Genomic DNA, 17,500 nt, shown 5'->3' with positions numbered 1-17,500 from the left:
GGTCTTATGAAGGTGCAGAAACAAACATGCACACAGTTCCAGAAGGTCTTATGAAGGTGCAGAAACAAACATGCACACAGGTCCAGAAGGTCTTATGAAAGTGCAGAAACAAACATGCACACAGGTCCAGAAGGTCTTATGAAGGTGCAGAAACAAACATGCACACAGTTCCAGAAGGTCTTACGAAGGTGCAGAAACAAACATGCACACAGGTCCAGAAGGTCTTATGAAAGTGCAGAAACAAACATGCACACAGTTCCAGAAGGTCTTATGAAGGTGCAGAAACAAACATGAACACAGGTCCAGAAGGTCTTATGAAGATGCAGAAACAAACATGCACACAGGTCCAGAAGGTCTTATGAAAGTGCAGAAACAAACATGCACACAGGTCCAGAAGGTCTTATGAAGGTGCAGAAACAAACATGCACACAGGTCCAGAAGGTCTTATGAAGGTGCAGAAACAAACATGAACACAGGTCCAGAAGGTCTTATGAAAGTGCAGAAACAAACATGCACACAGGTCCAGAAGGTCTTATGAAAGTGCAGAAACAAACATGCACACAGGTCCAGAAGGTCTTATGAAGGTGCAGAAACAAACATGAACACAGGTCCAGAAGGTCTTATGAAGGTGCAGAAACAAACATGCACACAGGTCCAGAAGGTCTTATGAAAGTGCAGAAACAAACATGAACACAGGTCCAGAAGGTCTTATGAAGGTGCAGAAACAAACATGTACACAGGTCCAGAAGGTCTTATGCTTATTGCTTATTTTTCCCCACCGATGATGGTGGAATTAGCTAGTGAGTGAACCATCTCTGTTTCTTTCTATCTGTACATTAATCTGGAGTGACAAATCACAAATCACGTCTCCTATCTTTGAAAAAAAGAGACAAAGATCCAATCTCAATGAGGATAACGAGAACACATTAAAAATACCAGGTGTAAACGCAAAGGCAAGATCGAATGGTTCATGACCTGCATAACGTGTCCGGATACAGATGGCATTTTAATAGCAGGTGTAAATGGGGTATCGTCGTTCAGCTTACCCTCTGGTACGGGTGTGATGTTCAGCTTACCCTCTGGTAGGGGTGTGATGTTCAGCTTACCCTCTGGTACGGGTGTGATGTCGGTGATCCGGAGGTGTGGACTGGGCACCGGCGACGGGCACACGTCTTTCCCCAGCGCAGGAACCTCGGGCAGGGTGAACACGATCTCATACCTGTGCTGCGTCTTCAGGAAGCCCACCTGAGAGAGAGAGAGACAGAAAGAGAGAGAGAGGGAGAGAGAGAGAGACAGAAAAACAGAGAGGGAGAGAGAGAGACAGAAAGAGAGGTGGAGAGAGAGAGAGAGAGAGAGGGAGGCAGAGAAATTGGCCTTGGCTTGTACTACTGTATAGTGCAAGTCTATTACATGTTAATGAAATAATGATTTATATGAATAGCATGAATAAGTAGTCATCTTAGAGGACGATGTCTCACAATCGAGACAAGATCCTCCCTCAGACAGTAGAGGATTAACTTGCTGACTGACTCACAGAAACAACACAGGTTCCACACTGTTGCATGCCTAACTTACTTCTGATGCAACCGAATGAAACTGCCAAAGTTACATACAGCACAATGCAGACGTTATGATTATTTCATATTACCCATATTCTAGGGCTGAACAATTAATGGAAATTTGATAGAAATCACAATATGGCCTACTACTCAATATCTGTTAAAGGCTAAATGTGTGTTAACATAGCATTTTAAATTAAATATTGTGGTGCTGCAGATATGTCATGGCCTAGACCTCATATTCTACAGACAAATTCCAATCATGGAAGTTGGAAACCCTCATTAGTGTTTTGCGCCTTGCACCTGTGTTTACCCTGCCTTTTCCACACAAAATGGCCAAAGTGACACGAATCAGACTTGGAGCGTCCAGACTCATAAAACCAATCTGGATGAAGTCATTAATAGGTCACTAAAGTTCACAAATCAGATTTGGCCTCCTAGTCTGAACATGGCCTTAAGTGACGTGAAACATTTCTGGTTTAAAACATTTCTGTAGAAAATACAATGGACTGCAACACTCCTGGACACCTGAACACGCGCAGGAACGCGGACGACAGGCAGAGTTAAACCAAAACATAATGTTTTCATCCTCCAGTTTTGAAGCAAACACTTGTTCAGTTTGACCCCTGCAGCTCTGACGGCAGTTTCAGCTTTTTATCAAAATGACACCGAGTGGCCTACGGGGGGGCGCACAGCATTCGTTTAACAGTCTGTACAATCAATCAAGAAACATGAGATAACATATTTTCTACTTATTATTGTCGCGCTCCACATTTGTGGGCGACGACTTGTTGACAGTTGGGACAGAGTGAAAGAAAGTATTCAGTCAGCTGTGGTATGCTGCGCGCCGCTTCTATCCCACACACTCCAACCTCATCTTTGGTGTGACTGCCAGGGCTGGCAACCTCCGGACGTTTCCATAGCAACCACCCGCCCCCAACCCCGCCCCCAACCCCGCCCCCAATCCCGTGGCCATGACACCGGGCTGACAGAACTCTGCGCCCACTGTGAAGCAGGCCCATCAAAGGGGACACACACACACACACACACACACACACACACAGACACACACTTGACTACTCTGTAGGTCACAGCCCCTGACAGCTAAGCTTCCAGCACACAGCTTATAAAAAGGGCAAATATCAACACCAAATCAGATAAGGCAGAAAAGTCTTGTTGCACTGCTCTCACCTGCACTGGCCCAATAGACCCTTTTCACGGGGGCCATTTTGTGTGGAAAAGGCAGAATAAACACAGGTGCAAGCAAAACACTAATGAGGGTTTTCAATTTCCAATCAGGGAAGTTTGAAACCCTCATTAGTGTTTTGCTTGCACCTGTGTTTACCCTGCCTTTTCCACACAAAATGGCCCCCGTGAGAAGGGTCTATTTTCATGAAATGTCGTGGAAGAGTGTCTAGCATGACTACCTGCAGATGAGCTAGTCACGGTCTCTACACTACTCTCATAAGGACATGTCTCGAATATGGTGTCCTTTTCCCGACTCGGGTAAAGACACATCTAAAGTAAGTGGCTAAAAAGATATATATCTCTAGAAACCTAAGAAGTTATACGTGACTTTTACACCAGTGAACTGGTTGTAAACATTACATGGTCATCATAACAGTAGCTAACCGTAGCTGTCTGACTTGGCAACAAAACTGACCGACTCGGGACACAGTTCAGCTATCTTGTATGTAAAGACACATCTTATATCTCTTATATCTAATATGTCTTTTTACATCTCTTTTTCTGGTCTTGTTACATGCGTATCGTGTACAAAAGTGTCCTTTTTATGTCCATGTTTTGATGTTACTCATGTAAAAATACTGCTGCTTTTTTCAGTATATTCTACTGCAGCCAAGCATGAATTAATCAAGTCAAAGTCAATTCTAATAACGGAGACTATTGAGATGAGATGAGATGAGATGAGATGAGATGAGATCGGATCAGATCAGATCAGATCAACTTGATTGTCCCCTGGGGGAAATTTGTCTTGGGCAAAAAGTGCATAAAGCCTTTTATTGCCTTTTATCCTGCTCTCTCGTTTAGAGAGGAAGGAGTAGTAGCTTCAGCCAGGTCATGAGTTCTTTCTCAAATGGCTGTTAAGTGTTTTGGAACAGAACACCAGAAGAGTACTAAATGTCCAAACAGAATTGATGAACTAAAGGTCTCTGTGAAGAGGAAGGAGACTGAATAGCATCTGCTGGCTGGGAGGAAACGCCTGCAGCTTCTGATCATGCCGACTGACAACTGAGCTTAGCAAAAAAGGCTGAGATCTTTATCTTATCAAATAGGGGTGGGGGGGGGGGGAATCGATACAGCATAGTATCGCAATATTTTGTGGGCAATATATCGTATCGTATCAAATGCCAAGTATGGTGATATTTTATTATACAAAATGTCAAGTGCATCATGCAACATTTATGACAGGTTTTTATGACAGTGTTGGTCAGTCTGTCTGCTTGACAATCCCATTTTGCTGCAATACAAATGATTGAAGTGAGATGAACAGACTGGAAACTTTATCTCATTAGATAAAACACATGTTGACAAAGTGTTTACCTTTGGGACATCATTTGCAGTTGAAAAAAGGTAATAAATCACAATATATCGCAATACTCAATATATCGCAATACTAGCATATCGCAATATCGCAATACTATCATATCATGATAATATCGTATCCTGGGGCATCTACTGATTCCCACCCCTATTATCAAATAGTGCCTCCAAACATTTCTTTCTATGGTTCTGGTTGAGAGTCCTCTAAATAGATTCATATCAGATCATCACTGATGGCGAACAAGCCAGGATCCCATTGACTTACAAATTCCAAGGAGAAAGTGGAGTTGGATTGGACCCTCGGAAAAACCTGCCACAAACATCACCTGACAAGCCCTGAAATGGAACCTCAAAGGAACAGAAAGGTCGCCTCCAGGAACATCTGGAGATGTTCTGGTAGGAATATCTGGGAATGGGCTCCAATGGGAAGAAGATATTGAAAGAACCGCCGTGTGAGGACATGGCTCCTGAGAGGAGCAAAGGGCCTCAAGGGAAGTAAGTCAGTGGTGAACCATCAAACATCATCATGACTGTTCAGTAAAAGGAAGGTGGAAACGAAGCAGAGAATTTGCTCAGCGACCAGACCCCAAATCATGTTACCGTCATTCATTGGCTGGGAAATCTTATTTGTCATGTGATCACATCACAGAAGCTAAATTGACAGAAACAAGAACGTCAGTTCATCATCAACTGAAGTCCTCCTGGCCATCAGCATCTTACCGTGGACAGACAGATTTGTGGTGTGACTGAAGATGATGTTGAGGGGAACAGGATGCAACAGGATGGAGTGGAGTCCTCTGTTTTATGAAATTCAGGATCTGAGTTTAATAATGGACTCTTTTTTTAAAGATGCTTTGTAAAGATTGATGGCTTATGCCAAGCAGATGTAGCTGACTAAGGGCCTGTGTCCATCTAGCGTCTTTTTCCGACCGTTAAACGCTGGAAGTGCGCTGGGGAGCGCTGATCTCAGCGCACAATATACAAGGAAGCACTAACGTTAGTTCAATGCGGTAGTGGCTTGATAGCCGACAGCTAACATTAGCAAACAACACACATACAGGGATTTAGCTCAACACTCACCAGAAATATTAAGTGTCTAGCCAATCTGCTCCCACAATTGAGCCTTTCTGTCTCTGTTGTGATCGTTTTTCCATATGATTAGTTGCCAGAAAAGGAGCACCCGACACCAGCGTCTTTCTGAAAAGTTCAAATATTTTCAGCTGGAAGCGCTGGGAGTCGGGCGCACAAAAACGCCGGAGCGCTCTGAAAATAGACGCTGGGCGCTGCGCACTTTCTCTAGACGTCCGTGTGCGCCCGCATACGCTCTTCCCCCATTGGAAACAACTGAAAATAGACGCTGGAGCTGATGAAAATGATGACGCTAGGTGGACACAGGCCCTAAGACAGCAAACTGCAATAACAGACATTATTGAGTGTGAATGCTCACAAACATGTAAAATCTGTAATCTGGGAGAAATAACCCTGAAAAATGGGAACCAATTGAACCACATTTGGGGGAAATTAGGACCCTCTGTATAATGAGAAGCAACAGGGCGGACACCGCGTTAGCCAGTTTCAGCCAATCACAAGCTCAAACCCACCTTGACCAGGAAGTTGCCATCAGCCTCTGGGGTCACCATGACGACGGAGTCGTGCAGTTTTTCGTCAAAGTGAACGTGGGAGGGGGCGGCGGCAGCAGCGGCGGGTTCCTCTGAGAAGCGCACTCCCCCTGTCTTCGACGAACCTGAGAAAGAGACAAGTGGGAGGAGACGATGAAAGTTGGAGATGCAGCCACGCACGCACACAGACAGACACATACACCTGGGTTTTAAATGTGACCTGTATCCGGATAAGTTTACAGTTTGTATGTTCTTTTCTAAAAGAAACACTGCACCTCCGCGCTCCAATGTCTTCTTGGGGTCAGAGGAATTATCTGTGGTTAATGAGTTTAAATACTTAGGCGTGATGTTGGACTCCAACCTAACGTTCAGCAACCATATTAAAATGATTTCCAAATTTTTTTAATTCCACCTGTATAATTTCAGACAAATAAGGAGTTGTCTGTCCACAGATGCTGCGTTTTTATTTTTACACTCGATGATCCTTTCGCATCTGAATTATTGTATAACTAGCTGGTCTTTGACAGGAGTAACCACTCTCAAACCAGCCGAACTACTTTATAAAAAAGCCCTGAAAATACTAGATAAAAAACCCCTTTCTCATCACCACTGTCATATCATACGTAAATATGACATGCTAAGTTTTGAGAACTTTAGAAATTTCACTTCTGCCTGTCTAATATACAAAGTTCTACATGGACTGGCGCCGCCTCCTCTTGCTGACTTCATCAAATATCGTTCGACCGCCAACTCGACTCGTGTCACTCGGGCCATCACGAAAAAGGTCTGTGAGGTCCCATTTAGAAAAACTTCCTTTAGTCAGAAGACCTTATCCTTCATGGGAAGCACCCTCTGGAATAATCTACCTCCCTCTATTAGAGAATGCCCTAGTCTCGCCACCTTTAAAGGCCAGTTGAAACTATGGCTCAGATCAAACCAGCAATGTGATCATTCTTAACATATCGTCTGTCATGTTTCGTTGCATGCTCTGTGTGTTTTACTCACCTTATGTTTTACTAACCTTTTGTACTATTCATTTTTTGTACTATTAATTTTTTTCTTTTTCAAGATTACATCAACCTGCCATGGGACTACAGGTGGAAATTAGCCCTTGGGCTATAACCTGGCATGTTTACTGTACGGCTGTACTGTTCATCAATGTGCAATGTCCCATTCTTTAAATAAATGAATCTGAATCTGAAGTTATCTGGATGTTATCTGGATCAGGAAAAACGCATGTTAATGCAAGGTGTAAACGCATCGTGATCAGGATGTGATCAGATCTTCCTGACCACATGTGGAGGTAGTCTGGCTCACATTGTGTTCAGATCTCTCTCACCCCATTGACACCTGGTTTTTAAATATGACCTGTATCCAGATCACTTATCCGGATACAGGTAGCATTTAAAAACCAGGTGTAAATGAGGAAACACTGTTGGCAGGATTGGAGGAGAGAAGGAGACCGAAAGAGAAAGAGTGAGAATGAAAGAGAGAGAGAGAGCAAACAGGAGAGGGTGGAAAGCGAGCTAAAGGTTGAAGGAAAAGAATATCATTTTGATTGAGAACTTCACTCATTTGTGAATACTAAAGCAGGGTGACAAAGTGTTCTGCCCCATGACACGACGTATAGTGTCAAATGTTTGCATTGCGATACTTTACATTTCAATACATTGTCCCGTCCCCTAGTAGCAGCAAAACTAAAAATATCAGTATTGGCTTTTGAAAAACCCTAGTATGTCAAATCCTAGCATGAATTTATTTAAGTCCTCCGGTTGGGGGGGCGGTCTCCGTGCTGCTCACTGTAACCATGGCAACACTGAAAGATGTTTCTCTTCCTTATGTGACAGGTGATCTCTGAGCAACAGCCTACCGTATACTAGGGATGGGCATTTCTAGCAAAAACACTATTCGAAATTCGCTGGCCAAAGTCGACTTTTAATCGAAATTCGATTTTTTTTTTTTTTTTTTTTTTTTGTGTGTGTGAGTGAAATGTTGCATTGTCTCCCCTGATTCTAAGTCTAAGGCTTTATTAATTAATAGAAAAAGCTTCTGCTATGGATTTTTAGCTCAAACAAGCATTGCACCACTGAAGTAAAGAACATGTTACATGACATTGACATTTTCGAAAATAAAAAACAGTTTTGACAATCATGAGTGGTTCATTAAATATTTAGTAGGCTCAGGTCTGAGTGCCAAAGGGGTGCCAAAGTCACCCCCTCCCCTCTCCCTCTTCATGGGATTTCATCCGCCATTCATTTTTCCATAAACCTTGCTTAAAATGCTTATAGAAATTGTTTTACTTGCTCAAACCAAGCGATTCGACTATACTTAGAATCAGGGGAGACAATGCAACATTTCACAAAAAAAAAAAAAAAAAAAAAAAAAAAAAAAAAAAATTCGACTTTCAATAATAAAAGTCGACTTTGATAATAACAACAACGATTATTCGAAAATTCGAAATTCGATGCCCATCCCTACCGTATACTGTGTGCCATGGAGCTGTTCCCCTGCAGGGCCCATATAGCAGTCAGTCTCTGTGGGATGTCTGAGGTATAACAAAGTATTTAAAGAAGTTTGGGCTTACAAGCTAAACATATTATTAGCCGTTATATAACCAAGGATTTGGCGCTCCCCTATGACTTTGAGACACACAGATATTTATTGTTCTGCCTTCCCAGGTGTTCACTCCTTAGCGTGAGAGAATGGAAAGTTTTTCTTCCAACACCCCACCCAACAACCCCACACAAAAACAATTATCTGTGAAAACAAACAATTGCCTGAGCCTCAGTTTCCCAGACCTTTTAAGGAGGAAACGGTCAAGAGTATGACAGAATATGACAGATCTGCTATAAGAAAAACAACTTGTTTTTATGAGAAACAGTGCTTTGATAATAGCGGTCCTTTGCCCCACACGTGAATTTGTAAGCAATTTCCCATAGAAAAACTGTTGGGGAGAGAGAGGTGTGTGTGTGTTAGGAAATCAATTAGTCATACTTGCATACCCTGTGTGTGTGTGTGTGTGTGTGTGTGTGTGTGTGTGTGCGTGTGTGTGTGTGTGCGTCTGAGGTAGAGATAAGCATTGTGTCTGTTACAAACACCACACACACACACACACACACACACACACACACACACACACACACACAAACGCTCATCCCCTTGGCACCATGGCATGTTACTAATTAGCCGACGCTTCTTGATTTACTTAAAAGCTCAAGAATTGCTGCAAGCAGCCGTGTGACCTCTGACCTCTGTGCACGAAGACAATGGGCCCGATCTTCGCAAAAGCGTTAATTAGCGTTTGCGCGGCTTGTATCGCACGGCGCAGCGTTAGCCCTCAGCTATTCTCCGTGCCGCGCAAAATGCCTGTGCGCTCCCCGCAAAAGGATCAAATAGGCGTGCTTATGGCAATAATTATGCAGATTGGTTTGATTGATGTAACGCCCAGACTCTGGCAGCGTTACATCAATCAAACCAATCAGACTCCCTCTCTCACTCCCTTTATACCGTTCACGGGGGCGGAGAACCCGACACATATTTGTATATGGATCATAATCAAAACATTTTCACCTCATAATTCTTACATAAATCACCCAAATAATGTGATTTTTTTATGTGCACTCAAGGGAATATCAAACAGGTGTTGTCTATTCATTTTTAAAATGGCATTTTTAACGGTTTCTGCGAATGAACTCTTCATTATCTATTTATTTATTTCTCTATTTAGTTGTTGTAGCTAACGAATAATTACGCTCGCCTATCTTTTAGGCTAGATGTGTAATTAAGCGAACACATGACAGCAATCAACACATAAAGGACTAGTCCGCGTTAAAGAGAAAGGGCGATATTTGTGAAAATGCCAAACGGCAGTTGCATTTTATTCAAGCTGGTCGCACACCGAAAAGTCTTTCCTACAGGGTCTGATTCAAATTCATTGTGATTAATTCTGAAGAGATCATTTTATACTCTCTCTCTCTGCAGCTATGATTACCAAATTCTTACTAAACACTGAACTAAAGTTGGCAGGTGCACTTTTGGACCCATAAGCTGTGCGGTAGGTTCATTTCACATGCTTATTTATGTCTTTGTATGATATGCATATGAAACACGGGCCATTACTGACCCACTTGGGCCCGGTTCCATGAAACTTTCATATACAGACTCATATGAGAGGTTACAAATGCAATCTGGGTCACAGTAATGAGTTCAAGACTTACATAACATTCCATATGCTGGAGATCACAGCATCGTTTACTACCTAACGCTCGACTTCACAGATATGAGGTTGACTTTAGCTTGTAAACCCAAGTAGGAGTAAGAGTAGGATAGCTCTGATGCAGGTCTAATGGGAGCTCTGAGGCAAGATCTACCACTTGAGCCCTATAACCTAAAACAGAAAGGATTTTATTCCTTCAATCTTGGACAATTTCAAATACTTCAGATTATATTGCTGGTTCCATGTTGTCGTTTGGTGATGTAATTGACGCAGTAACCCTGCGTCGCCACCAGGCACAGTCCTCTCACAACACTTCAGGGGAGAGGTCAGGTGACCACGTGACCATTTGGGAGAGTTGCAGCGACCATTTGTTAGAATTGGCGGAGCCTGAGGTGAATCATCTAGATCAGGGGTGCCCAAACTTTTTTGACCCAAGATCTACTTTTCAAGTAGCCAGCCTCCCGAGATCTACCAGTCCAGTTTCAACATCGCAAACGCACACACATCGTTTCCAGCCTGCAGTAACTAACCTCACAACACTTTCTCGTTGTCCCACAACCACTTGACATTAGGGCTGTGAATCTTCACTGGCCACATGATTCGATTCGATTACGATTCAGAGGGCTACGATTCGATTCGATTACGTTTATCGATGCATCTTAAATCGATGCATCACTTTTTCCCCCAATACATGATTTATTTTTTCTCACTTTACAATACAATTGCATTGTATTATGATCCATAATTAAAATAAACAACTGCATGTACTTCCATTATATTTTATTTTATTATTAAAAAAAAAAAAAAAAAATCTCCCCTCAATGCCATGCGATCTACCACACTACCCCGGTCGATCGCGATCGACGTATTGGGCACCCCTGATCTAGATAGTAATGGAAGATCTATGGTATTACCCTTTCACATTTTAATGACTGTATGTTTGTATCATTAAAACCGTGTAGGTTTGATTAGCGTGATTATCGCTGCTGCACAGAGCGCCGTTCGCTTGTTTATTCAAAGTTTATTAAAAGGGTTATTATTTGAATGTTTATGCAAACGAAAAGTGCATCGCGCTGCTCATTCTCTTTGTGGTTTTCAAGACAAAACAACACGGTGAAATGATTTCAGTGAGTTTCAAACATTTTCAGCACATTTTAACAACACTGCGATAATATATCATGATATAAAATGTTCATACTGTTTCATCTCTAACACACACACACAAATTAACATGCAAAAGCATAGGTACATAGTGTACATGCACAGCCAACTAAACTGGCTTATTTCAGAGTCATCTCTATCTCTCTCACTAATCTGTCTGTGTCAGTGTGTGCATCTGCTTCTGCTCCGCTGGATATTAGAACACTGTGTCAGTCTGCCACACTTCCTCTCTCTAAACTCCTCCTCCCTCGCCTCCTCTCTTACAGCTCGATTGTACCGATTCGTCCCCGTCTACATCCCTTTTCACAGCAGCAACCGCTTTGAGGTGGTAAAGCAGGAAGTAAAGCGGGTACATATCCCATAATATTAATGAGGGCCTAAATGGAATGGAGCCGTCGTCGTTAATGGAATCAGTTACACCTGCTTTACTTACCTGCTTTACCACCTCAAAACGGTCGCTGTGAAAAGGGTCCGTATCCACCTTCTCCGTCTTCCGAGTGTGGTGCGGTTTGCTCCCACATTCTGGGAGGTGTATTGGAGACTCTAAAGTGGCCGTAGGTGTTAAATATGTCATTAACAAGTGCCTGTCTATGTGTGTGATGGACTAGTAGCAACCTGTCAGTAATCTGCTATCTATCACCCAATGCATGCTGGGATAGGCCCCAACCCCCCGCCCCCCCCCCCTGCGACCCTGGAAAGGATTATCAGGTAAAGAGAATGAATCAATGCTTAATCTCCATCTCTCTCTCTCTCCACCCCATCGCATCGTCCTCTCTGACTGCTTCGTCACTGGACCATCCCTCTGTCACATGTCACTGCAGGCCACGTCCCATTGGACATGAGAATGTGCTCTTAATGACTTGCCTGGTTCAATAAAGATTACAAATAAAAAGCAGTTTGAGCTACTTTCATATTCTCCAAAGACCGTGCTGAGTTCCAGGTCGACAAGACCCTGAGGACTCGTTTTTACCCTGAGGGCTCGTTTTTACCGTTGTCTTATTGAGTCTTTGAGACTTTCAGGTCGCCATTGTAAATACGAATTTGTTCTTAATGACTTATCTGGTTAAATAAAGGTTAAATAAAAAATAAAATAAATTCTTTGATCTGCTGGTTTCAGTCTCTCAAGGTTAAACACTCAAATGTACTCACTAAGGTGATTCATGTCTGATTTCATATTTGAGTTCATATCTGAAAGTGGCTATACACTCACAAACACACACACATAAACACACTAACAAACACACACATGCGCACACACATGCGCACACACATGCGCACACACACACACACACACACACACACTTTCCTATTAAGCTCTGCCTCTCCCTGAAGAAATAACACATCTCTGCAAGAAGGGGAGGGCTGCAACACACACACACACACACACACACACACACACACACACACACACACACACACACACACACACACACACACACACACACACACACACACACACACACACACACACACACACACACACACACACACTCTTCATCTGACATTTCAGTCCATCCCAGACACATGAAGAAGACATTTTGTAAAGTGCAGTGAACAGCAAGTGAATAGAGAGGCTCCCTTTGTGGCGTCCATCACTCAGTGACCTTATCACAGACAGCACAAAGCTGCTCTGTGTCCACAACAAGGACTCAGACTCCGGTGGGGAGGAGATGAGGAGAGGAGGAGATGAGGAGATGAGGAGAGGAGGAGAGGAGGAGATGAGGAGAGGAGGAGATGAGGAGAGGAGGAGATGAGGAGAGGAGGAGATGAGGAGAGGAGGAGATGAGGAGATGAGGAGATGAGGCGTATTCATGGCAGCAGATTAAACAGCTGAGGAGTCATTCAGGCCCGTCTGTCTCCCAGGTCTTATTGTCTCCCAGGTCTTATTGTCTCCCAGGTCTTATTGTCTCCCAGGTCTTATTGTCTCCCAGGTCTTATTGTCTCGCCAGCCTCCTTTCCAAAAAGGGCTTTTTCATTCAGCACTTCCGGCTTTGGAGGAAAACCAACGTGCTTACTTCAACAAAAACAAATCGGACGTGAAGCTGCTGACACTGACTCACCACCGGGGCTGACGCACCCTTTTCCTATGCAAGAAACCGCCCGAGAAAGAAGAAGAAAAATCAATTGTGAATTTTGAAGCAGATATGACCTTCGTGATCCTGCTGCCTGAAAGCTCCTGGGATTGGTTGATTGGTCGATTGGTGAAAAGGTCAGTTTGGAGCTTTGATGGCTGCTGCCTCAAGTGACTTCAATACAAATTAATCTGAAGAATCTGTTGTCTGATTCAAGCCCCGCCCCCCCACAACTTCTTCAGTAAGCTTTGTAGTAACAGCCAATCCCTTCCTCAACCCCATAAGAAAACATTGAGGAAGTTTAAAGGGACAGCTCACCCTAAAATCCAAAATACACATTTTTCCTCTCACCTGTAGTGCTATTTATCCATCTATATCATTTTGGGATAGTTGCCTGAGTTTTGGAGATATCGGCCGCAGAGATGTCTGCCTTCTCTTGAATACAATGGAACTGGATGTCACTTAGCTTGTGGTGCTCGAAGCACCAAAAAATATATACATTTGGCAAAACTCAACAGCATTGTCTCTTTCCAGAAATCATGACCCGGTTACTCGAAATAATGCACAGACTTTGTTGTGAGCAGTTTCATGCAGGAACTATTTTCTTTTGCAGTCTCATGTAGGAACTAGCTAGCAGCTAGCGGCTGTAGTTCGGTCAAAAGAAAGTAGTTCCTCCATGAAACTGCTCATAACAATGTCTGTGGATTATCTTGAGTAACGGGGTCATGATTTCTGGAAAGAGACATTGCTGTTGAGTTTATCAAATGTATTTCTTTGGCACTTTGAGCACCACGTGCCGAGTGCCATCCAGTTCCATTGTATTGGAGAGAAGGCAGAAACTCTGCGGCCGATATCTCCAAAACCGAGGCAACTAACACAAAATGATATAGATGGATAAATAGCACTACAGGTGAGAGGAAAAATATGTATTTTGGATTTTAGGGTGAGCTGTCCCTTTAACTTCCAGTCATATCAAGTTGTCAGAGTGTCAGATGGATGTGTCAACATTATGATGGCACAGCTATACTAGCTAGCTATACTAGCTATATAGCTAGCTATATAGCTATATACTATAACGAGGCAGGGGGCGCTGTCTGAAGTCATGTCATATTCTGTCTATTGAATGTCTTGCACAGTCTCGCTGCACTGAATGTGATGTCTGATGACTTTATATAGTTAGTATTTATTGTATTGCACCATTTTGTTACCAAGACAAATTACCGTCATTGTACTTTGGTGAATAAAGTGTTGACTTTATTTACGTTGTCTTTTTGGGAACAACAGTTTGCAATCCTTCCACTCAATAGCAGAGGAGCAGCATTGATGTCATCAAGATGGGACAGACAGATGAGGAGAGGAGAGGAGAGATTGAATGGACATGACAGGAAATGAATAGAGTCCACACAGGGGAATCTGATCTAGATGGAACAACAATGGGCCTTTTTTTCTCCCCCTCTAAGGACTGGGCACGTAACCTGACGCTGCCAGATGGGGGCGGTATTGTTTAACTGGGCACGGCTAGCCAAGGGCTTTACCTCCTCCTGGTAAATTCCCCCCAAAATAAATATGTTATTCCCTTTGTCACCTCTTGCTGCTGTACAGACTTAATCGAATAGAGATTTGGTTTCAAAACAAACAAACGCATAAGACTGGATCTTGAGTTAGACACATTGAGTTAGCCCTGGCTGTTTAAATATTAACTGAACATTAACTGCTGCCTGAAGTGGCCATACACTTCACAATGACACTGTAGAAAAGAACTGCTGAAAGGCTTAGGAGAGGCTAAAGTCCATACCTGCCAACACTCTCAATTTATGCACGACTCCATATTTAAAAACATTCTCCCGTTGTTGTGCTCCCGATTGGTCATTTCTCCCGCCGATCTCCCGATTTCATAGTGATACAACAACTCAAATGGGTGTTTCAGCGTTTCTGTAATATGTCCAGACTGTAGGATGTGTCGTGGTACCTGGCAACCCAGCGCAAACTCTCGGGTGAGGAGCGCACGTATACAGTCAATGGGCTCCGCTCGCTTTGCCACTCAAAATGCATGAAAGGCGTCCCAAGAAGAAGAAATATGCGTCTAAATGTCAGTCCACTTGGTGCGAGACCTTCCTGTTTCTACCCGCTAGCCACATCAGCAAACACCATGCGTTTAGCTAACTTAACTTAACTTAACTAACTTAACTCATTCTCTGCCAGGGTCATTTCGGTCTGTGTGCTCCCAGTGCCAGGATTTTGAGCATATTTCCTGATCTTCCAGGACCCACAGAATATTCTGTGCTAGGAATAAAATTACACAACATATCTCACAATAAAGCAGAGACTCTCTTCTTACCCCTTGTAAAAAACTGAAACTCTACCATGTTTCCTTGTTTAGTTACAAGCAGTGGAAGTTAGCTTGTTTTCACTAAAAATGCCCTCCTTGGAACAGAAATATGAGAAAAAGAGGTTTTTAGTGAAGGACATCGTTTCAAGCAGAACTCTCTTTTGAGCCTTTTATTTTTTGCCTCAGTGACACATCAGACACATTATACAGTATTTGTTTTCCCAAATAAATAAATAAAAAATAAAAAATAAGAGAATGTATTTGAGGGAGCTGTGTCGGTCCATCCCGCCCAGTGAGCGGCTACAGAGAGAGAGAGAGAGAGAGAGTCTGGCCCCTGGGGTTTCTTGACAGATGAGGCTTGGCCGCAGTATTTATCAAAGTATGATAAATATGTGCACAAAATCAAATAAATAATTTACTTTTACAGTTGCCATGTGGATTTTTAGCTTAGCTTGATAAAAGCATAAACAAATGGAACGAACCCTTATGTGGTCACACTCACACACTCTCTCTCTCTCTCTCTCACACACACACACACACACACACACACACACACACACACACACACACACACACAGGAATAACGAGTGCTGTAACGTTACCTGCTGTCACGTTACCTCTCATAACTAACGTTAGCACAGAAGATCACACAATAGCTACGTTAGTGCTGTAAACTTTGAAATGTTTATGTGACACATGTTTCGCCTTGGTTGCTGGGGACGGGTGTGTGACGCGGTTTGACGTGTTTGACGTATCCATGTGATTCCCCCTCCCTTGAGTGTGACAGAGCTCTCCCTTGAGAGGGAGAGCTGGCAAGAGGAAACGTGAAGCGAGTCATGCCGGCGGCATAAGTTATAAACAATGCGTGACAATTATACTCGAATGTTGTGTGTGTGATCATTTCATCTCAAACGCGATACAAAAAATAGGCTACTTTTTACCATCGTCATCGCTCTCTCCAAGTGGCACCCATTTCTCCTCCTCCGATTCATCTGTGTCAGACGGATCAGAACGCTGTGAAGGGGAGCCTTCGTCGCCATGGCGCTCCGTCGTGGAGCAACAACAAAAACGCCGGCGTATTCCTCGCCATCGTCGCCATCCGAGAACGACTGGGTCGGACTCTGTTTCGACCACAGGCTCCACCCATAAATACTAAACTAGCGGGTTCCTTTTATCAGTTTGACTTGAAACAATGTCACAGGCTGGGAAAGTGTCTGATGTAATGTAAACAGCCAAAACATGAAAGTACGTCTGAGTACGTCTTTGGCACAGAACGCCATTGTTAAAAGTACGTCCGGGTACGTCTTTGGCAGAGAATGAGTTAACTTAATCAGCAAACACCATGCCTTTTGCTAACTTAACTTAAAGTCGAGCTGAACCCAAAAATGACTTTTATTTTATTTTAGTTCAAATACCTGGGTATGCAGTGCACCTATTTAATCATGTATCCCAAAAAAAATCACAAAAATCTAATTTCTTTAGTTTTTCACATCAAAAGTTCATTTTTCAAGATTTCATTGATAACAGTAATGTACAGTTTGCTGACGTCACCCTAGTACTATCAAATTTCTACCCCATTTCAACCAATCATATCACGACATGGCAGCTGTCAATCAAATCTTCCTTTCAGGATAATTTTCTGCTCCAAATGAAGTAGAAAATGGCGCCTAGTGCCTGTCATCTGGCAGAATTCCTATCCCATAAACTAACTACTAACTTGGTCAATTGTATGTTGATCTACACAATAAAGAAAACGGTAATTTCTAAGAATGCAAAGAAATGTAACTGGCTCGTTAAATCTCACATTCCAGGAATATTGTATTTACCAAAATAGCGATAATGGCGCGCGCATGAGAGCCTGGTTGTTCCAGGCGGGCGGGCAGCACACATGCATCGGATTGTCTGCTCCTTCCACACAGAAGCAGCTGGCTGCCTGGTACTCCGCGGATCCCACTCGCGTTTCACAACAACACGCTGAATCC

General features: G+C 43.1%; 1 protein-coding gene across 2 annotated transcripts in view; it reads right to left on the bottom strand.

The window, feature by feature from the left end:
* adisspb (adipose secreted signaling protein b) overlaps positions 1–17,500 on the bottom strand; it is a 39,649-nt gene that overhangs the window by 14,624 nt on the left and 7,525 nt on the right. For both annotated transcript variants that reach the window (XM_083640288.1, XM_083640287.1), the window contains exons 4-5: positions 5,723–5,865; positions 1,107–1,245 (exon numbers count right to left, since the gene is read on the bottom strand). In XM_083640288.1, coding sequence (XP_083496414.1) covers positions 1,107–1,245; positions 5,723–5,865 — 282 coding nt within the window. The remainder of the gene's footprint in view (positions 1–1,106; positions 1,246–5,722; positions 5,866–17,500) is intronic.

Source organism: Poromitra crassiceps (assembly GCF_964638095.1).
Source record: "Poromitra crassiceps genome assembly, chromosome: 7".
In the NCBI taxonomy this organism is placed as follows: domain Eukaryota; kingdom Metazoa; phylum Chordata; class Actinopteri; order Beryciformes; family Melamphaidae; genus Poromitra; species Poromitra crassiceps.
Note: the sequence above shows the minus strand (reverse complement) of the source record. Positions and strands in the feature narration are given on the sequence as shown.